This window comes from Hyperolius riggenbachi, chromosome 1 (assembly GCF_040937935.1).
Source record: "Hyperolius riggenbachi isolate aHypRig1 chromosome 1, aHypRig1.pri, whole genome shotgun sequence".
Lineage (NCBI taxonomy): Eukaryota > Metazoa > Chordata > Amphibia > Anura > Hyperoliidae > Hyperolius > Hyperolius riggenbachi.
The window spans coordinates 90,884,877-90,908,556 of NC_090646.1; the positions used below are offsets into that span (position 1 = coordinate 90,884,877).

The following is a 23,680-nucleotide window of genomic DNA, read 5'->3' on the forward strand; positions in this document are numbered from 1 at the left end:
GTTATACTTTATAAAGGCAGGGGAGGGGGTTATTGTCTAGACCACAGGCAGGCTTTATTGGGGGATTATCTAGGCAGCAGGCAATCGCATAACTAAGACACTCATGACTCCTGCAACTGCGGAGGAGCTTGGTGACTAAGGGAGCCCACCCCCCACGCCTTTTCCGAATAGCAGAGCAGCGGAGCATAAATAAAAACTCCAACTCAGGGTCCTCTTGTGTAGGGATTTTTAGAATTGGCACACAATTGGTTTGGTCTGGAAAAAAATAAACAATTGGTTTGGTCTGAATGATCAAACTGGCCACACTTACGGGGGAATGAAGACGGTTTTTGCATGCAGTGGGAGGGTGGGGCTACGTACCAATACACTGCAATATGCAGCTATAGGAAGTGTTTCTGAAGCTGAAACCAGGATATTTAACATAAAAGTGGGTATCCTGAATAATTTACAGCATTCTACTCTATGTTGTTACAGTTCCTTTTTAAGTGCTTTCCTTTAGTTTTCTGCAATCTAACTTAATAATACATCCTTCCTGCTTCTAACAGAGGCAGAAAGGCCACAAGGTAGATACATCAGAATATGAATTTGACAAACATCTAATAAAGCGTTAATTAAAACAAAGCATTGTATCAAACATGCTCTCGTCGTTAGCGTCCTTGGCTGTTACCTTGTAATTATAAGTGACAGCAGAAAAATGTGCAAAGCGCTTGCAGCCCGGGAGGTGAAAGGACGCACACGGTGCCGGAATACTGAGTTTTGTTTGTTACGGTTTTACTTGTAGAACTGCCTGTACTGTATCCTCGCCAAAAGCCAACCTGTCCCTCCACGCATGAGCCGTGGCTCCATCAAATCCTCAAACTAATAATTGTTTATTTCGAGAGATTAAGGTGAAGGCTGGAGTGACTAGCAGGAGAGAAATTAATTATCTCTTCAAATCACACGGCTGAGACAAGAGACACTGCTTAAAATAAGCATTTAACTAGGACATGTCTCCTCATCCAGCAGTTCAGACCACATGCTTAACGCTGGCAATACTGCTGCAATGTAACAGGATCCAACTAATGACCGCTTCTATGTAACGCATAAAAAGCTCAGTTAATTGTTCCTCAGTGCTGTTAGCTCCTTACCTGCTAACCTAGTGCAAATGTCAGTGCTGTCTGCTCATTGCTAAGGAAAACAGACACAAAGATGTTTTACTCCACCCAGTACCTAAACCCTAACATTAAAGGACCACTGTCGCAAAAATCTTAACATTTAAAAAATATATAAACATATACAGATAAATAGTATGTTTCTTCCAGAGTAAAATGAGCCATAATTTATTTTTCCTTACAGTAAATAGTAGAAATTTGACAGAACCGGTAGGTTTTAGACAGCCCATCTCCTCATGGGGGATTCTCAGGGTTTTCTTTATTTTCAAAAGCACTTAGTGAATGGCAATTGCTCCATCCAACTGACAAAAAAATGTGCAGCGAGCAGGGAGGCTGGCCAGCATCTTTATATAAATCTTTTTCAAGGAGTGTCTTTAGAAAGAATAAAGGCTATGCTGAGAATTTCACATGAAGAGATGGACTTTTCAAACGTGTTCCTGTTGCCAGGAGTATTCCGTGTCTGCACAGGTAGTTAAGGCTTGTAATGATGCAGATGTATGCACCCTGGCCACAGGGGTGCGATTGAGGAGGCTTGCAGCATTGGGCCATGCATGCACAGAAGTACTATACCGGGCTGATAGCGGCAGAATGGAGTCGACCAGACAGACACAGAGGGAGCTGACATACTACAAGGGGCTAGAAGAAGATCCTGGTAAATAGAAATAATTTTGTTCCCCTGGTGACAGGTACACTTTAAGCTGAGTATACAGCACTTTAACACACTAACCGAGAAGAGTGTACCAGGGAAATAATCAGCATCAGCTACCACATTGTCTATTTTGGGGGAACCACTGCCATATTATCTGTATTTTGGAGGAACCTCTACCAGATTATGGGCTTGATTCACAAAGCGGTGCTAACCTACTTAGCATGCCTAAAGACTTTTGGGCGTGATAACCATTGCACTAAGTAGGTTAGCACCGGTTTGAGGTATAAGCGCAAAGTTTTGCGTGCGCAAAGTCCGGTGCGTGCGGAAAGTCGCATAGGGTAACCTGGGGGACACCAGGCTGGGTGCTGCCCCCCCCATCTCCTCCTACTTGTGTTCCATCCTAACAGGTGCGCCTCTTCTCCGTGACACGTCGTATGTCATTATGTAATGACATGCACCATATCACTGAGAAGATGTGGCCTATAGGGATAAAGATAGGGAGAATGAACTAATGGAGGTGCACACCAGCACGGACATGTGAGTTACTATGCTGACATGCAGGGTCCCTGGGGAGTCAGGGGGAGGCCTGGGGGGGGGGGGGGGGGGGGGGAACAACACCAGCATTGTTTGGGGGCAATAGCCCAGGTTGCCCCTGTGGTAGTGAAAGTCCTGCAGAAATGGAACTATTGCTCAGTGCAAGAAATCATAATCCTCTTTAGGGTGGCCAAACTTTTTAGGCCAGGAGCCATATCACTGTTCAGGAGAGTGCTAGGGGGCGGGGCTAGCAAAATTAACCATAATTTTTGCTGATTGCCATTAGGTACACTATTACTGTGACATTTTGACAAAACATTTTTACAGGAAATAACCCATATACCATGTGTAGTTAGCACAGTGGTAGCTGCTAATCAGTGGCTGTTAGTGCTGCTGGCATAGTGGTGGCTGCTAATCAGTGGCTGTTACTGCCGCTGACATAGTGGTGGCTGCTAATGAGTGGCTGTTTCTGCCGCTGGCACAGTGGCAGGCAGCAGCTAATCATTGGCTGTTACTGCTGCTGGCATAGTGGCAGCTGCTTATCAGTAGCTGTTACTGCTGCTGGCATAGTGGCAGCTGCTTATCAGTAGCTGTTACTGCTCCTGGCATAGTGGCATCTGCCAATCAGTGGCTGTTACTGCTGCTGACATAGTGGCAGCTGCTAATTAGTGGCTGTTACTGCTGCTGGCATAGTGGCAGCTGCTAATCAGTGGCTGTTAAGCTGGCCATACACTGGCCCGATTCGCTGCCGTTTCGACAGCAGATTCGATCACTGGGATCGAATCTGCTGCCAATCGTTCGCGCTACACGCCAAATTTCGATCCTTTTCGTCCGATCCCTTCGATCGCTCCGTGCGGAAAATTAGCGTCGATCGCCCGCGGGTAGGGAGCGCCTCGCTAGCGGCGTTCGAGTGCCCGACGACTGACGCAATAGAGCCCCATACATTACCTGCTCCGCCGGCACGACTACCCCCAGTCACCGCTGCTCCGTGTCCGCGCTGGTCCCCAGCATGCTTCAGTTCCTCCTGCCCGGCAGGAAGTTTAAACAGTAGAGGGCGCTCTACTGTTTAAGCTTCCTGCCGGGCAGGAAGAAGTAAAGCATGCCGGGGCCGGAGACCAGAGCGGAGACGGAGCAGCGGTGACCTGGGGACTGGAGTCGCGCCGGCGGAGCAGGTAATGTATGCGGGCGGGGGGAGCGGCGGCAGCACCACCACCACCACAACAGATTGTGAATGGTTTCAGGCTGAAATCGGTTCACAATCTGTTTGCAGTGAAGGTAGCCATACGATCCCTCTCTGATCAGATTCGATCAGATAGGGATCTGTCAGTTGGTCGAATCTGATGGCAAATCGACCAGTGTATGGCTACCTTAACTGCTGCTGGCACAGTGGCAGCTGCTAATCACTTGCTGTTACTGCTGCTGACACAGTGGCAGCTGCTAATCAGTGAATGTTACTGCTGCTGCCATAATGGTGGCTGCTAATCAGTGCCTGTCACTGCTGCTGGCATAGTGGTGGCTGCTAATCAGTGGCTGTTACTGCTGCTGACACAGTGGCAGCTGCTAATCACTGGCTGTTACTGCTGCTGGCACAGTGGCAGCTGCTAATCACTGGCTGTTACTGCTGCTGGCACAGTGGCTGCTGCTAATCAGTGGCTGTTACTGCTGCTGGCACAGTGGCCGCTGCTAATCACTGGCTGTTACTGCTTCTGGCACAGTGGCAGCTGCTAATCAGTGGCTGTTACTGCTGCTGACACAGTGGCAGCTGCTAATCATTGGCTGTTCTTGCCGCGCTGGCATAGTGGTGGCTGCTAATCAGCACCTGTTACTGCTGCTGGCACAGTGGTGGCTGCTAATCATTGGCTGTTCTTGCCCCTGGCATAGTGGTGGCTGGTAATCAGTGCCTGTTACTGCTACTGGCCTCTGCATGCGGAAGTGCAGGCAGCTATGGCCTGCCGGCCACATGGAATGAACAACTGTAGAAAGCTTTCGGCCGCCAGAAATGGCTCGACAGGCCGCATTTGTTGCCCTGCCAAGACTTTGGACATGCCTGCTCTATGTGGACATGTGCTCCATTTTTGTACTAGTGCTGTTCCAGTTTTCCTTGCTTGGTTTTGTCGAATCTGTTCCCTACATCTTTCCAGTAATCTGTGATTTTTTTTTTTTTAATGTATCTATTAAATAATGGAATTTCAAAGAAAATAAGAGACATTACTATTTCAATTATTAAGAATGCTGCCAGCCTCAATGAGCACAGCAGCTCCTGTAAAGAGGATAATATTTTCGGAGGAGAATCTTCGCTCCTCTATGATAATCCGCATTTCCTTGCGAGATGTCTGACACCTTTACATGTATTTCTTCTTTTAATGCTACAACCTGCTCCTTCACATAACATGGCGCTCTACTGCAATATTAGTCTGCCTATAAAATCCCAAAGCGACAGCGACGTGCTCTGAGAAGGAAGACGCCGGCACCAAACATCTATCCCGATCCCTCAGCCGTCAGTAACTTTCCTCTTCTTTATGTATAATTGATACGTGGTTGAGGACATCTCTCTACGTTCCCTCTGCACACCCACACACTTTCCAATCCATAAACCAATGTCAGGAGTACACAGAGATTACCCCCTGCCTTGTGTCATTGCTGCTGACACTCTCTTCAACAAATCTCTTCCAATTAAATGTACTTCCCCGTTGGTGCAGAGAGGGTGAGCGGGAACATGTACCCAGCCTGGTCGCTTTCATCCAAATGTTACCGTCATAAATAATTCCTGGCTTTAGATGTGGAGGGATGGTTACTTTGTATGGCTGTCACATCGGCCTTGATTTGTTCTGCTCCATCGCTGACATCCTCCCGTAATAGTCCAAGTTTTAGATTTGGCAGGAAACTTTTTCCTTTTTTTTTGGAGCTCCTGAAATCTATTGGCATGCAGGAAAATTCCATCTTAGAACACCCTGGGACCAATTAACTAAAGAGGAAAACGCTTGCTCTTTTCTGCTTGGATTCCAAATACCTGTCTTGAAAAAAAAAAAGAAGATTTTACTTAACTAATTAAACTGTAACTCTGATTCAGGTTGAGTTTCAAGATTCTATGCCTGGTCTATAAATCTGTGCACAAAACCTGCTCTACCTACATCTCTGAGCTTGTTCATAGGTATACACCCTCCAATGAACTTCGCCTAACTGCCCCATGCATTTCCCACTCTCATGCGCGCCTGCAGGATTTCTCAAAAGCTGCCCTTACCCTTTGGAACTCCCTTATACTGCCCATCAGACTTGCCTCTTTCAACACATTACACACAGTTACACACAGAGTTTTAAAGTTTTGTGGTGAGAGCTGCTCCCGGCAGCCGAATTTTAAATAGATACATTTCAGTAAACAAAATGTAGCAAGTGAGGAATGTTACACACTCTTTGGCTGTCCTCCAGCTCCTGCACAGTCAGAGAGAGTGAGTCACATTCCACAGTTGTTACATTTTGTTTTGAAATGTATCTATGTAAGCTTCGGATGGGGCAGCAGTTCTCTCCAGGAACTTTAAAGCTGTGTGTGTAACCCTTCCAATGCTGGTCTAGTAAAAAAAAATGCTGGTTGCATATAATATGCCGTAAATAATGTTTTAGAGCAAAGTTGAAATGCAGGGTTATATTCCGCTTTAAGGAACAGACACTTTTTTTCCATTCTGACCACTGCAGCTTTAACGGTATGTGTAAAAATACACCCCAAAACACATTATACTACTTCTCCCGAGTACAGCGATTCCACATATGTAGCACTTTTTTGCACCCTGGATTTCACAGGTCATTTTGAGAAATTTGGTTTCAAGACTACTCCTCACGGTTTAGGGCCCCTAAAATGCCAGGGCAGTATAGGAACCCCACAAATGACCCCATTTTAGAAAGAAGACACCCCAAGGTATTCAGTTAGGAGTATGGTGAGTTCATAGAAGATTTTATTTTTTTGTCAAAAGTTAGCGGAAAATGACACTTTGTGAAAAAAACAATACAAATCAATTTCCGCTAACTCGTGACAAAAAATAAAATCTTCTATGAACTCACCATACTCCTAACGGAATACCTTGGGGTGTCATCTTTCTATAATGGGGTCATTTGTGGTGTTCCTATACTGCCCAGATTAGGGTCTGATCTGATGGGTAGCAGTGACAGGGGGTTGTTATAAACTATATGTTTCTCTCGGCACCAGCAACTTCTTAGAGTTGAACCTCACAGACTGTGAGATAACTTGACTCTCCACACAGCAAGCATTATAGGAGATAGACCGTTCTCAGGCGTCTTCAAAGTACAAGGAGTTTATTCAATACACAGATATACAGATACAGTTCATCATATCTTAGCCAAGCAGATTCTTCTTTAAGTCCCTTTGCGTTACAAGCTCTTGATCACCTTCCTGTTGAAGGTAATCAGGTCATCTTCTTTCTATTCTCAGTTACAGGTATATACAGCATACATTATATCAGCTTACAGAAATAAAAGTAGTTAGGGTTCCAGTCAGCAGGTAGAGAGCAGTGGGCTCCGTTGGCCCCTCCGGCCCTTTAATACTGACTAGGAAAGAGTTAAATGTGTCATCATCTGAACAATCTATGATTGGTTCAGATCCCTTTTGATGTCATGATACACACCTACTCACTTAATGTTTTATGAGCCCCCTTGCTCCAGTTGCAGAAATGTTATGTTTTATAAATATGGCCTATGTTGATTGTTCCCGTAGTCCATTTGTCTAGGGCAGTGTAAGCCTAAGACCTTGGACTAGGAACATCTTCTCAGTATCTGCTTGTATCATCTGCTTCAAGCAGACACTGAAATTCTTCTGCCTGCATCACGAAAAACTCTATTTAAAGGTATACTCTGCGAACAAGCCTTTTACCTAAAACTCAGTCCAGATAACTGAGGCCTACTTAAATTATAACAGGGGTGATTGATGGGTGATTAGTGGGTGTTTAGAGGAGAGAACAGATGTAAACAATGCACTTGGGAGGTGATCTGACGGCAGGTCTGCGGGCGATCTGAGGGTGTGGGTGGGTGATCAGACGCCTGCAAGGCGCAGGTTAAAGTCTGTTCTGATGGGTAGCAGTGACAAGCGTATTATATGCTTTAGATGCGGCGATCCAGGGGTTAACAACCGGCCGGTGCTTCCGATCGGCCGGCGGGTTGACGTCACGGGTGGGCGGAGCCTATTGCCGGCGGATGCGCGCGCAATCCCCGGCACAGAAGAGTCCCAGGACCTGACGCGAATTGGCGTTACGTGGTCCTGGGCATGCCACTTTGCCGCCGCCAATCTACAGTGGGTGGTCGGCAAGTGGTTAAAAAGGAAATAAATATGTCAGCCTCCATATCCCACTTGTCACAGTTGTCCTTAAAAGGCTTTTATTGACAAGTTTATGCAGAGAATCAATATTTGCAGTGTTTTTCAAGGCCTCGCCCTGGCAGACTGTAATTCACTGTCTGGGCCAAATCCTGACTATGGCGACCCCACAGGGGTTGGTTCTGGGTCCAATACTCTTCTATATATCTATTAATGATCTGGTAGTTTAAAGTGTACCTAAGGCAAATCCAATGGTAAAAAAAACAGATACATCAGAAGTGGGAAGCCTCTGGATCATGCAGAGGCTTCCCTTACCCTTCTAGCCCCCACCGTTCATGTGCGTGGACCAACAGAATAAAGCTTGTAGGTTTTCTGATTGCGACCATGCTCCTCTTCATTTACAAGAGCGGCTGTACTGCACCTGTGCAGTAAGCCAGAGCCGCCCGTGCTAATGTGCAGGCATGACCATAGTCGCTATTGCATGAAGAGAAGTGCAGTCGGGATCTTCAGGAGGGTCATGGGCGGTGGTCCCCACGCAGACATGAGAAGCCTCTGGTGAATCCAGAGGCTTCACTCTTCTAAGGGAAGTATGTTTTTTATTTTTATCTTAGGGTCACCTCAGATTCACTTTAACCACTTTACCCCCCGCGGTACGGATTTCTCCGTCCCTTTTTCCACCCTTATAAAACCAAGGGACGGAGAAATCCGTACCTCCCGCGCTACCGCCGCTGTCCACGCTCCCGCCGCTTGTGCAAGCGCTCCTGCCACTCGTGCATGCCGAAGCCCGCTCGCCCGGAGATCAATGAACTGGAAAATCCATTCCTGTTCGTTGATCTAAGCCCCCGCAATGATCTGCTACTTCTATGAGAAACAGCGCGATCATTGTGATTTTCCCAGCCTCATAGTGCTTCCTGTAAGCGTCCTTCCGGACGCTTACAGGTCGCATGAACACCACATCACTGTGGCCATCTTGTGGCCAAATACTAAAACTACACCCTAAAGCATTTTACATATACATATAGATTAGTTTTACACAATAAATTAACTCATTACCCTCCCACACTCCCCATTTTTTTTTTTGTAATAAAAAAAAAAAAAATACAATAAAAAAAAACAAATAGTTACCTTAGGGACTGAACTTTTTAAATATTTATGTCAAGAGGGTATACCACTGTTACTTTATAAACTATGGGCTTGTAATTAGGGATGGACGCAAAACTGAAAAAAAATGCACCTTTATTTCCAAATAAAATATTGGCGCCAAACATTGTGATAGGGACATAATTTAAACGGTTTTATAACCGGGACAAACGGGCAAATACATTTCATGGGTTTTAATTACAGTAGCATGCATTATTTAAAAACTATAATGGCCGAAAACTGAAAAATATTTTTCCCCACATTTTTCCTATTTTCCCATTAAAACGAATTTAGAATAAAATAATTCTTGGCATAATGTCCCACCTAAAGAAAGCCTAATTGGTGGCGAAAAAAACAAGATATAGTTCATTTCATTGCGATAAGTAATAATAAAGTTATAGACGAATGAATGGAAGGAGCACTGAAAGGTGAAAATTGCTCTGGTGTTTCAGGGGTAAAACCCCTCAGTGGTGAAGTGGTTAAAGTAATATTGCCATTTTTGAGGATGATATAAAGCTATGCAGAATTATCAACACACAGAAAGATAGCCACATAATTGAGGTAGCATTTGGATAGGATGTGTAGAAAAATGGCAGATTCAATGTCGCAAAAATGTAAAGTCCAGCATACCGTAGTTTAGCACCATACAAAATGAACAGGATACAGATAAGGACATCAATTTTGGAGGACTGAGGAGTACTGATTGACAATAATCATATTCAATGCTCAGAAGGTAAAGCAAATACAATTTTTGGATGCACAAAAAGGAAAATGAAAACTTTCCCATCTTGTGAGGCCACATCTGCAATATGGAATACAGCTATGGGCACTGGATTTCAGGAAAGACATTGGAGTTTAGGAACAAGTGCAGAGACAAATCACATAACCTTCTAGAGGAATGAAGGGCCTCTCTTACAAGGAAAGGTTCGAGACAGCAACAGCCATAGGCTGTAATATAAATTACGGCTATAGCGGTGCTCAGACAGTAATTTAGGGCGCAGTCAAAAGATGGAGCCCAAATTACTATTTTTCCCGAGTCCTTGTTGACCTGGAGGGGCAATAGTAATCAACGCCGCCAAGAATTTTGCAGGAGCAAGGTGAACAGTGTTTTGGCTTTGCCCTGCACCCAAATTTCCTGGTGCCTTAATTACATGGAAGGTTACATAAACTGGGCTTATTTGGCCTTTGTGGGAAAAAAATGTTGCATCGGTGATCTAATTAATGAGTATAAATACATCAGAGGGCAGTACTAAAGCTTGGCAGATGAGCTTTTTGTTCCTAGACTTGTACACAGCACAAGAGGACATGATCTGCGCATGGAGGAAAAAAGGTTTTGCCATCTATTTAGAAAGGGGTTATTTACAGTCAGTAGGCTACCATAATTGCTTAGAACATTCTGAGGGTTTCTCGCCACCTTCAGGATCAGCTAGAATATGTGAGGGTGGAAGACAATGTTGTACCAGTTCTCTGGTCGAATTTGACGGAAAGATACCTTTTAAAACCAAACTATGTAACTATATCTCCTCATCTCACCAATTCTGTAGGCCAACATTTTTTTTCCTAAAAAACGCTCTGACTCCTAAGTGTACCTCAATGACTCCCCCCCCCCCCCCCCTTCCCCAGCACAGCAAGTCATACAACCATATTACAGGATACTCTAAAAACACACCTTTACAGACAAGTCTATAAATTGCTATCGTAGCACTGGAAGTTCACTGCCTCATCCACTAACCCTATTGTTTCCACCCCACTACCCTCTAGATTGCAAGCACGCAAGGGCAGGGCCCCCCTCCTATTGTTTCTTATTTTGCTGTAATTTACCACATGAATGTGAACTAATTTTAGTGATATCTCAATGCACACTTTAACTATGTATGTATTTGTACTTGTATTACTGGATGTCATGACTTTACAGTGTCTTGAACTTCTCATGCATCTATGTTCCCCAGTATTTGTTTTGTACTATGTACAGCGCTATGGAAGATGTGGCAGCTATATAAATAAAAAAATAATACTTTCCTGATATGCTGTAGCATCCTCTGCCTTCTGGATGGATCTAGGCACCTGCCTAACGGATGATCCTGCACTGCTAACAATTAGAATGGTTGTACCAGGGCCAGATTTGCCATAAGGCAATGTAGGCACGTGCCTACAGGTGCCTGATGATGGAGGGGTGGCTCACCCCCTCCCCGAGTGCCTCCCTCCTTCCCTATGCAGAGTCCTGAGCAGAGCATAAATGAGAGGTTAGTCACCTGGCTCTTGGCATTCCATTGACAAGATCTCCCTTAAAGGGAAGGTTCAGGCACGACCTAAAAAAAAATACAAATCCTCTTACCTGGGGCTTCCTCCAGCCCGTGGCAGGCAGGAGGTGCCCTCGCCGTGGCTCCACAGGCTCCCGGTCTTCTCCGGTGGCCGACCCGACCTGGCCGGCTGCCAGGTCGGGCTTCTTCTGCGCTCCAACGTGCGCCTCACGGGGGCGCGCTGACATCATCGGACGTCCTCCGGGCTGTACTGCGCAGGCGCATTAGCTCTGCGCCTGCGCAGTACAGCCCGGAGGACGTCCGATGACGTCAGCGTGCCCCCTTGAGGCGCATTTTGGACCGCAGAAGAGCCCGACCTGGCAGCCGACCTGGCCAGGTTGGGTCGGCCACCGGAGAAGACCGGGAGCCTGTGGAGCCACGGCGAGGGCACCTCCTGCCTGCCACGGGCTGGAGGAAGCCCCAGGTAAGAGGATTTGTATTTTTATTTTTTTTAGGTTGTGCCTGAACCTTCCCTTTAAGTCGGGGCACCACTAGCTGGCTACCTAATGTTAAGGGACACCTGTAACTACCTATGTACCCTACTGGTTAGGAAGAAGTCAGAGCTGGGTCAGGCAGCACGCTTGTGGCGCGGTTCAGGGGGGTTTGTGGGTATCTGGAGGGTGAGGTTTAGGGTGGCAGGAGATCTGTGCCTATAGGCTCCTGTGATGAAAATCCTGTGATGTAAAAGCCTGGGTTGTACAGAGATGAGCCTAAATGTTGATTTGAGAATGACTTAGCAAATGCCACAGTTCTGTTATGTGGATAAAGAGTGATGAAGTTAGACAGCGCTGCGCCCCACTGCATGCTGGAGGCCTGTGATAGCATTTCCTGTGATATGAATAGGCAAGCACAAAGCTAAGCAATGCAAGTTCTGAGCCAGGAGTGCAGAGTAACTCTATTACCATTATCTCTGTAACTGGAGAATTTCCCGCAGCCTTTTCTTCTCTTTGTAGTCTGCTTCTCATTTTCTAATTTAGCTACAATAAGGTGATTGCTCTTCCAGATACACCCGCTGCTGACAGTAATGTATGCCCCTCTCTCCTGCCAATATCATAATAAGGGCTCCTCGCCTTCATCTACTCTTATATTCTCATTTTACCTCTCATTTCTGCTTCACAGGACTCCCCCCATGGGTGGAAATTTAAATCACTTTTCAGGAAATTCTTTCCATTCCCATGAATATTTTCAACGATATTAAGTTTGTACAGAATTAAAGGGCAATAGGACAAAATGTAGAAACACCTTAAAGCAGACCTGAACTCGGAACTTCCTCTCTGCTCTAAAAGATAAGCAAGAGCATTATACCCTTTAACCAGCTCCTGACTGCCGAACGCCCATGGGCGGGGGAGCGTGGCTGCCTAGGGACAGCCTAACGCTGATTGGCATCAAAGTGCGGTGGGCGGGATTAGCTTGTGCTTGTTGTGCGCATGTTCCCTGCACCTCAACACAGTGGGGATCCATCATCAGCCTGCCAGCCACAATCGGAGCTGGCAGGCTGAAATAAAGAAAAAGAAAAGGTTAAAAAAAAAATGTACATCGTTACGGTCTAGCGCAGCGCTGTACAGAAAACGGCCCTGTCATTTAAATGTCCCTCTAAAGGGCTCACAATTTAATCCCCATCATAGGCATATGCCTATTTATGCATCATGTGGTGTATGAATGCTAGTGTATGGCCAATCTAGGGGTGGGAATGGGGGAGGGAGGTATAAAAAAAAATACAAACGTTTTGCTCTTTTTTTTTTATTATTATTAAAATAAATAAATATATATAAATGGCAGCAGCAATCAGATACCACCAGAAGAAAGCTCTACTAGTGGGAAGAAAAGGAGCTAACATTCATTTGGGTGCTCAGTTGTATGAGCGAGCAATAATCCGTTAAAGCTGCGCAGTGCTGAATTGTAAAAAAAAATAAACCGCCTGGTCACTAGGGGGGTGTAAACCTGTGGTGCTCAAAAGGTCAAAGAGCAATATTTCTTTGTTACAGCTGATACAAATCCTGCAATAAATCTGAAGTGTGTCTACTTCCTGCTTTCATGGAAGCAGACATAGGGTTACCACCCTGTGTTTACAAATAAGCAGCTCTGCCAGGGCAGAGGAGATTCCTGAGCTGACACAGCTGAAGAGATCAAATTACAGTGGTGATTAGTCACAGATGAGGGGGGGATTAGACAGGCTAAGCTCTCTAAATACATACAGGGTGCATTTCTCTCGGTTCTCACAGCCGTGGAAGTCTGTGGTGTTGTGAAGAGGCTCTTGCTGAAGAACTTTAAAGGGAAACTGAAGTGAGAGGGATACAGAGGCTGCCATCTTTATTCTCTAACAATGCCAGTTACCTGGCTGTCCTGCTGATTGCTCTGCCTCTAATACTATTCACTGGCCTGGAATGAGCATGCAGGTCATGTTTTGACTCTGGTCGTGCTTGTTGCAGGTGGGTGATTCAGAAACAACTAAAGCCAACGCTCAGCATGACAAGACAACTGGCACAGGTTGTAAGGCAATAAAGCTGGCCATCTCCATATTCCTCTCACTTCAGTTATTTAAAGGACACCTTAGCTCAAAAAGAATGTAAAAACAAGGGTGGCACAGGCATGTTTAGTGGGCTATCCTCATGTCCACCGCTCCCCCGTCCCCCTCCGTCCCCCTCCGGTACAACCTACCGACCTCCCAAACTTACTTCCTGGTCGGGGTGGTCGCGGCTGACAGCGCAGGTGCTGCCCAGCAGCTCGCATCCTTCAATTACACACCAGCACCCGGGATTGTTCTGTGCATGCGCACTGTCACAACTACGTAGTGCACATGTTAAGATGCACGTCGCCGGGCAGTGCCTGCGCAGTCAGCCACGACTACCCCAACCAGGAAGTAAGTTCAGGGGGTGGGTAAGTTGTACCGGAGAGGGACGGAGGAGAATGTAGGGAGTGGTGGGCATGAGGAGAGCCCACTAAACATGCCTGCTCCAGCCATTTTTTATTTTTTTTGCGCTAAGGTATCCTTTAAAGCATACCTGAAACAATCCAAGAGATAGAAGTGGAATACTGCAGTAGAGGGAAACCTCTGGATAGTCCAGAGGCGTTCCTTATCCTCATGGTGCACATTGTCCCAGCACAGGTTACCCTAATCACACTGGACAAGAGCTTGTCCAATATGTTCTAGTGGCTGCGCTCCCATCTATGGCTTTTTCCCTCAAGCAGTACAGCTGCACCCATACACAGTGGAGAGCACATCTATGGAGAAGAGGATCCTAGGCAGCAGCAGTGGGCTCAAGCATTGGGGAAGCCTCTGGATCATCCAGAGGCTTGCCAATACCTAGGTAAGTATTTAACTTTTTACTTTCTTTTTCTCACAGGTTTGCTTTAAAGCAAAAAATCTGCCTTCGGTAAAATGTACTATAAACATGTGTACTTGTAATCAGGGATGCTTCTCCGGATTTTGGATATCCGGGTAACCCGGATATCCGACCATTTTTACACTATTTGGCCGGATCCGGATTCTTGGGCACAAATCCGGATAGCTATCTGCAGATAGTTTGACGCCTGACCCGGATATCCGCGGATTTCTACCAGATATCTAAATCCGATTACTAGTTCGGTGGCAAAAAGGACCAACAACAAGGACCACAACACCGTAGTCACGTTGTCCCCAATGCCTCAGCTACAAGTCAGCATCAACCCCTTTAATGCCCCGTAACAACAATACTGTTACGTGATTTATGTATATGTAAATTATAAATAGATTCCTTTACAGGAGATTTCAGTTCAAGCCCTGGCAGGAGTGACAGACCAAATGTGACAAATGTCAAGAACAAAAAAACCCAAATGACTCACAGTGTTAAGTAAATCTGCAGCCTAATTAGCAAAACAATTCTCAAAGAAATTGCTCTTTTGTGCCTTTGGCTTGAAAAACGTACTAATTAGATAAAACAAAAGAAAACATCACAACCAGTAGAGAAGGAAGACAAAGGCTTGCCAGGTTTATTGCTTATTAAAGGCACTGTGGGGTCTCTGTTTCTTCCTCTCAGGAAGCGAGGACGGCCTCAGCTCCTCTGTGCCATGTGCGTAGGGGCACTGGCTGGCAGCGCGAGGGCAGCCATTGGGGTGGTGTACATAAAACCAGCAGAGTCTTGTTTTTAGGACGTCTGGTAAGAGTCTCTTTTTAGCCTCAGCTTTGTGTTTCTTCAAGGTGGTTTGCTTATCTTGGCTCCAATCACGAATAGACACCTTGGCATTCATCACTGCAAAAACAAGAAGAGATGGGAGCACCACACATCAGGATTAAAGACAATACAATGAAACAATCAATATGATAAAATCATTGCATCTATGCAAAATCAGACTAGAAACTTGAACCTGAGAGAACCTGCATATTTTGCTCAGACTGAATGAAAATGTTTTTAAAGAGAGTCTGAAGTGGAATTGAAAACAAAAAAACAGATACTTATCTAAGGAGAGGGAAGGCTCTGGGTACTATAGAGCCTTCCAGTTCTCCTCCTGGTTCCCATGTTCCCCCGCAGGCTACCTCGTTAGAAGTCTACTACCGTTCCTTACGTAGACTGCTCTCTTCCGGGTTGGGCTGGCTTCGGCAGTCTTCAAAAGCACTCAGAGTTCAAAAACGGGCCGCTTCGTACTGCGCACGCCCTCTCTCGCCCTCTGTGCACAGTACAGAGCCGCCTGTCTTCGGCCCAAGTGCTTCCAATACTGCCGAAATCTCATGAAATGGGAGATAAAAACCAAGAAGCCAGCGGATGAACGAGGAGACCAGGGAGGCTCTATAGGACCCAGAGCCTTCCCTCGCCTGTGAAAGTAGGTTAAAGGATTGACCTGAGACAGAGACCTGTTGGCTGTTCGTGCCCTGCAGGCTGATTCCCTATAGATTTCAGCATTCATTATTTGGGGTATTGGCCTCGTGATGCCGCATCCGCTGCCTCAACACTGTCCCCAAAATATTGTGTGCCTCCACCCGCCCCCCCCCCCCCCCCGTACCTGTGCCTTAAAATTTCGCACATGATCGATTGCCGCTAGTCCAGCTTCTTTGTTTTTCTCATTCACGTCCCACGTGCCTGCCACGCGTAGCAGGTAGCGTGTGTGACATCACACACACACGCCAGTGCGGCAGCCATGTGGGACGTGAATGAGGAAGAAGAAGCAGCTGGACTAGCGGCGGTTAGACAGGTGAAAGATTTGGGGCAGGGGGCAGAGAGCAGTGCATAGGTTATGCAGAAGAATGTCATAAACCAGGGAACATGTCTCAGGGATGGGAGTGCAGCCAGGGCGCGTGTGTGGCCGGGCCTCAAAACTGGCCAGATTACCGGGAGCGATATCTAGTGAACCGAGCAACCGAGGAGGATGGCGAGGGAGCCCACACACCTCATGGGGCTGGAGGAAGCCCCTGGTATGTATAAATACACACATCCGTGCCATCTCTGGTACACTCTAAGCAATATCAGTTGCCTGGCTATGCTGCTGATCCTCTGCCTCATGTTTTTAGCCAAAGACCCTGAACAAGCATGCAGCAGATCAGGTGATTCTGACATTAAGCTGCATGCTTGTTTCTGGTGTTCTTCCGATACTACTGCAGCCAAATAGATCAGCAGGGCTGCCAGGCAACTGGGATTGTTTAACTGCTTTAAGTTTCAGGACGTAGATTCTATGTCCTAATTAGTCTCCCTGTATGTTCTAGGACATAAAATGTACGTCCTGCATTAAATTGCGCTGTTTGCCACCGCTGTGCGTGCACGTGAATGATCCTGTGAATGATTGTTGCTGTTAGCCAGCAACAATCATTCAATAAAGTTAGGGGGAAAAAAAAGTTGTAAAAGTAAAAAAAAATAAAAAATGTAAAGTGACATGGGCCCAATAAAATAAAAAGTATTTTTTCCCCATTAATTTTAACCCAAACAGCCTATTAGCCCATTATTAACCCCTGCAATACCTATGCCTTTTTATAAACGTTTAACGACTGCCGCCAGTAGCGATCGGATGCAATCGCTAGGGCGAAAGTTTCAGGCCCCAATGCTCTACAGATGTAACGCTCTGCCGTTGCCTAGTAATGCATCTGTACAGCTCTATGCCCCCTGAACTGTTGCCCTAGCGAACGCATTCGATCGCCACAGAAGTGCAGATTGGGGATAACGGTCCGCCACATGCTCAGCTAGAAGTAAAATATGGCATATGGGGTATCATTTTAATCGGGAAGGGCCAAATAATTTGTTTGTAAATGTTTTATAACTATGGGACGTGAGATGTGAAAATTAGGGAGGGGGAAAAATGAAATGAATGTTTGTTTTCTGCATTTACGCCTAATTTTTCCCCATATATGGACTATAAAACAAAATAGTTTGGGGAGAAAAATATCACCCAAAGAAAGCCTAGATTGTACTGAAAAAAACAAGATATTTATCACTAAGATGGCATAGACAATTAAAAAGTTACTGCTGTATCAAAATGACACAGGTAAAGTGTCAAAAACACCAGGAACTTTAAGTTGTAAGAACCGTGGGACGCGAAAAGATTAAAAGGAGATAAATATGGTAGCCTCCAGTGGCGGACAAAGCCAACAGTGGGCCCCTGTTCAGAATAAATGAAGGGGCCCCATGTGCGTGGCCATAATCATATCAGATTATGGTTGGCTCCAAATAATGTTGATAACATAAAGGTACATTAATCCAGGTTACATTCTGTGGGCAGAGTGCTAATGTAGCACAGATTTCATACTTGAGTATGACTGGGCCACAAGCAAATATCACTGTTTCTAATGGGTTTCAGAGAAAAATTCACAGAGAAAAGCCTACAGAATATACATGTTCTAACTTTGGTGCAGCTGCAAGGGCCCTAGAGGGCATGGAGTCCCTGTGCGGCTGCACAGCCTACACGGGCCTATGTCTGCCTCTGGTAGCCTCCATGTTCTTCTCACTTCAGTTGTCCTTTAAATTTGACAATTTTATTTTTCTTGATAGTGGTCCTTTAAGCCTAACTTTTAAAGGAACACTATCAATTAACATATTTTTTCAACTGAGATAGGAATTGTTTGGGAAGTGCTGTTAAGTACAGGTGTATACATTTGACTGCTAATGTTTACGGTTACCAAATTCCTTTCACGCTTTCCTGATGCTAATTGGCCTGATTCTGATGGGTCAGTGAACCTTGAAAGGAGGGAGATTCCCTCACACTCTGTTAACCCTGTGTGAGAGAGAAAGCTCTTAGCAGCTGAAGCTGTCTGTCTGAGAGTTCTCTGCAGAAAGCAGAGGAAATGTATCTTATGTGTAACATAAACATGTGTTGTGTGTGAAACCTGATACCAGAGCTATTGTATATATGGTAAATCTGCTTCAATATTACACTGTTCTTAGCATGTCAGACTGCAGAGATTCACCCAGGGCTGTGGAGTTGTTACAAAAATCTTCTGATGCCGACTACTCAGGTTAGGATTCCACCGACTCTAATTTGCATATTACAATCTTGTTGATTGAACGTATGTAACATAAAATGCATCTCTTAACTGCCAACTTTAGGAATTTTAAAAGACAACTGAACTGAGAGGGATATGGAGGCTGCCATATTTATTCCCTTTTAAACAATACCAGTTACCTGGCTATCCAGCTGATCTTCTGTCTCTAATACTTTTAGTCATAGAGTTAGGCCTCGTTCACATCATACACTCTTCCGTGCGCGGAGCAGGTCCTTGTTTGGGAGGCCTGCATAAAGGGCATTGCAGTAGTCCAGGCGTGAGGTGATGAAAGCGTGAACTAGGGTTGGAAGATCCTCAGGGGGAATCAGAGGTTTAATTTTTGCAATGTTCTTTAAATGAAAGAAGAAAGATTTGACTACGGACAAAATTTGGTTTCTGAAACTCAATTCCCCATCGATTAGCACACCAAGGCTGCGCACAAGGTGGGAGCGGTTTATCTCTGAATTCCCAATCCTGATTGCTGTTGATTTAGGATAGAGCGGTTTTGATGGCAAGCGCTGGCTTTGGACAAACAAAGACCTCAGTTTTGTCAGCATTCAGTTTCAACCAGTTGTCATTTATCCGCGCCTGTAGCTCAGCTAAGCAAGAATTTATTTTGGAGTAGGGTCTGTTCCACCAGGTTTGAAGGACAGGTATAGGTGCGTGTCATGGTACATCACGCCATGTTGTTGGATAATTGTACCGCGTGGTAACATGTAGATTGCAAACGGCAGAGGGGATAGGATTGATCTTTGTGGCACTCCAAATTTTAGAGGTGCGGGGTTGGACATGACAGGTCCTAGGGATACTCTCTGTGTTCTGTCAGTCAAGAATAATCTGAACCACTGGAGGACTGATCCACTGATGCCACAGTACTCCTGCAGTCTGTTGAGCAGGATTTCATGGTCAACTGTATCAAAAGCTGCGGAGAGGTCCAACAGGATTAGGGTGGAGCATTCCCCTCTGTCCCTTGCCATGAGCAGATTGTTGCAGACTCGGATGAGGGCTGTTTTACAGCTGTGGTGTTTCTTAAAGCCAGATTGTAGAGGGTCCAGGATGTTGTTTGCTGAGAGCCTAGCTTCAAGTTGCATATAGACAGCCTTTTCGATATCTTTACCTAAGAAGGGGAGGTTGGAGACAGGTCTGTAGCTGCTCAACGCATCTGGATCCATGAAAGTTTTTTTTAAGAAGGAGCTTGATGATTCCAAGTAGGAAACCTCCCTGCTTGCAGAGAGCAATTTACTATTGTGTGAAATGCTGGACCAAACAGGTCAGGGCATTTCAGCATAAGCTTAGTTGTTCCAGGGTCCAGATCACAGGGTGTCTGGTGGAGGTGACAGAGGATATCTGAAATTTCTTGCTCACCAATGACTTTGAAGCTGGTCCAGGGTGTTAGGTTGTTCTTGCAACTATTAACAGGATTTGAATAAGTCCTAGGTGCTGTGTGGACTGAATGAGAGACCGGATAGAGGACACAATGGCCTCAATTCACCAAGCTTATCTCCTGTCTTTAATAACGTTTCTAGAGTGATCACCTTGGTGATGAGGCATGTCGTATTCAGGAAACATTTATCTCAGGCAAACCTAAAGTTAACTCTTCTGTCTTTAAGTTAACTCTTCAATCCTTAAAATAACTCCAGAATTCTAAAGTTAAAGACAGGCTGTTAATTACCTGTGTGTGAAAATAACTACAGAGGAGCTAACTTAACTACAGTGGAGGTAACTTAAGGAATGAAGAGATAAGATAAATCTCTCACTGTGCGGTGGCATGTTTACTCTTGCCTTATTATCTCCAGCATGATCGTAGTGAATTGAGGCCTTTGTCAGAAAAGTAACAAGCAAATTTCTCACATAGCTCCTTTGAGGGATTTATAGTAGGATTTTGACAGGATGGGTTACAGAATCTATCAACTGTGCAGAATAATTGGGCTGGCCTGTTGGCGGCCTTTGCGATCTCCTGTGATAGGTAGGAGGATTTTTTCTTCGTGATCGCATTTTGGTAGCTACCCAGGTGAGAGACAAGGATGTACACACTAAGGGCCCTTTTCCACTTGCAATCGCTAGCGTTCACGCTGAACGCTAGCGATTGCTGAATCGCAATTACCGGCGATTCCCCGACTTTCGCCGCCGCGATTTTGCTATGCTATGGACTGCATAGCAAAATCGCGGCAATTATCGCTCCGCCGCGCGTTCGCGTTCCCGACAAAAGCGAATCGCGGTAGTGGAAATGACCTACCGCGATTCCTATGTTAAAAAGCAAACCGTAGCGATTGTAAAATCGCTAGCGGTTTGCGGTTTTGCGATTCAGCCAGCGCAAATGCGCTGGTGGAAAAGGGCCCTAAGAGAGGTTTGGCGCTTCACAGTGTAAAAAGGACTGAACAAGTTTTTCCCAGAAAAAAACCATCAATACATATATGCTTCACTGTTAATGCTTCACTCTATATAAAACTAATCAAATGTCCACTAAAAACATATACTATGCTAGCCTCAAGGACCTCCACCCTTTGTGTGCGACTCACCAGATAAAAAGGGTCTTTTTATCTGTTGAGTCGCACACAAAGGGTGTGATGGAGGTCCCTGAGACTAGCAAGAGTGAAGCAATATCAGTGAGGCATACGCGTTCCTGTTATAGGTCTTTAGTGGACATTTGTTTAGCTTTATATAGAGTGAAGCATTAACAGTGAAGCATATACAGTATATGTATTCATGTTTTTTCTGGGAAAAACTTGTTCAGTCCTTTTTACACTGTGAAGCGCCAAACCTCTCTTAGTGTGTATGTGAATTGATAACGAGAGGGGGCGATCGTGTATCTAAAAGGGTGGCTTTTTTTGCAAAAAAAAGTTTTCCTAAAATTAGCAAGAGTGAAGTAATATTATTGAAGCATATGCGTGCCTGTCATTTTTTTTAGTGGACATTTGGTCAGTTTTATAAAGAGTGAAGCATTAACAGTGAAGCATATATATTTATGATTTTTTTTGGGGGAAAACTTGTTCAGTCTTCTTTACACTGTGAAGCGCCAAACTTCTCCTAGTGTGTATGAGAGACAAGGATGTGTTTATCTTTTGAATTCTGAGATTTGCGCCATTTTCTTTCTAGTCTGCACACTTCTTTCTTTAGGTCCTTTAGTGAGCTACAAACCACCGTGCGTGGTGAAGTGGTGTAGACTGTTTGATACCTACAGGAGCAAGGACGTCAAAAGCAGATGACACAGCATGGTTGTACATCAGGATCATGGAGTCTGGGTCTACGCAATGATTGGTCAGTCCATCAAAGTTGAGGACATTCTGAATGTGCTGGGGTGAGACATCTTTCAAAGAGCGGTATTTTATGAGTCCTTTCCCTCTGTGTTTTATCGCTGGTGCTGTCAGAGAGAAGTGGATGGTGCGGTGGTCTGACCATACCACTGGTTTTATTTCCATGTGTGATATTAAAAGTCTGGAATGGAATATAAGATCTCAGGTGTGCCCTTTCTTGTGGGTGGGGAGGTTGACAGCCTGAGAGAAACCCAGTTCTCTCATTGTGAGAAGTGGTTTACTTCCTAGGTGTGAGTCGTGGTCATCCACCCATGCATTAAAATCTCCCAGGATGATCCATCTAGAACAAAGAACATCTATCAGGCCCTAGGCAATGTAACTGTGGGTACATGCAAGAGTGATGTGCAGGTACTCTGCAGGGGAATGAGGGGATTCTTCCACTATTACACATTCTTGTAATGTACAATCTGAACCAGGTTTATGGGTGATAGACAACACCTCTGTGTTCAATGTGCACAGCATTCTCAGTGGATTCCCTGCAGCTCTGTGGGGAGTGCATATGGAGAGTATAGTACTACTGTGTAACAAAGTAAACCTGAGACAGATGACAATAAAGTTTTATACATACCTGGGGCTTCCTCCAGCTCCCTTCAGGCTAATCAGTCCCTCGCTGTCCTCCTCCGCCACCTGGATCTTCTGCTATGTGTCCAGGTACTTGACCCAGTCGGGTGTAGCGCGCATGCACATACTCCGCCGCCGGGATCGTACTACTCCTGCGCAGCACTATTGCGCAGATGCAGAATGCTCCTGGCTGTGAAGCGGCATGCGGCCGGACTGCGCTGACTGGCTGAATTACCAGGACTCATAGTAGAAGATCCAGGTGGTGGAAGAGGACAGAGAGGGACTGATTAGCATGAAGGGGGCTGGAGGAAGCCCCAGGTATGTATAAAACTTTTCTTTTCATCCTTCTCAGGTACCCTTTAATTCGTAGTCACTAAAGCAAATTTTAACATAATATCAAATTATTTGATTTCATGAGCAAAGAGAGTGCATAAATTTGCATAAACCAGCATCAATGCAGAATTATTTGCATCTCATTGACCATCTCTATTAGTGACACGGCTACACATCAGGCTTTATTCTTACAGCATAGATGTTATTTAGTATATACTAGCTGGACGCCCGGCTAGTGTATTTGGCTAGTGTTGGCCCCACCTCCTTTTCCTAACCCTAACACACAATTACTTAATTACTTAATGACCAAGTTTGTGAGCTTTGCGGTCTTTGGCATCAATAATTTGCGTTAAAATAAAGCCGATTGGCTATGGCTCCAGCCCTTTTCTGAATTTGAACCCAAATCACCCAATGGCCAAGTGTACCAGGTACAGGTGATTAGCAGTGCAAGAGGCTTGTGCCATTAACAGTGCAAGAATGGCAGCAATTAAATATTCCCCTTAAAAATCAATAGGTGGATTTTGATTGGCTTTTGTACGCTCCACCCACCTTTCTGAATATTAATCCCAGTCACCCAGTGACCAACTGTGCAAAGTTTGAGAACCCTACCATTAACAGTGTAAGAATGGCTGCAGTTTACATTTTCCCAATTAAATTTCTATTTTTCTCCACCCACTGATTTCATGGCATTGTTCGGGTATGTATTAGGCTGGTGTTGGCTCCGCCTACTTTTTCTAACCCTAACACACAATTACTCAATGACCAAGTTTGTGCGCTTTGCGGTCTTTGGCATCAATAATTTGCATTGAGATTAAACAAATCTGATTGGCTGTTTGTGGCTCCACCCCTTTGTCTAAATTTGAACCCCACTTACCCAATGACCAGCTGTACCAGGTTTCAGGCTTGTGCCATTAACAGTGCAAGAATGGCAGCAATTACA

At 45.2% G+C, this 23,680-nt stretch overlaps 1 protein-coding gene across 1 annotated transcript in view; it reads right to left on the minus strand.

The window, feature by feature from the left end:
* Window positions 1–15,031: 15,031 nt before the first annotated feature.
* Window positions 15,032–23,680, minus strand: part of TRMT44 (tRNA methyltransferase 44 homolog) — a 72,772-nt gene continuing 64,123 nt past the window's right edge. The window contains exon 11 of the mRNA XM_068276668.1: window positions 15,032–15,320. Coding sequence (XP_068132769.1) covers window positions 15,061–15,320 — 260 coding nt within the window. The 3' untranslated portion in view covers window positions 15,032–15,060. The remainder of the gene's footprint in view (window positions 15,321–23,680) is intronic.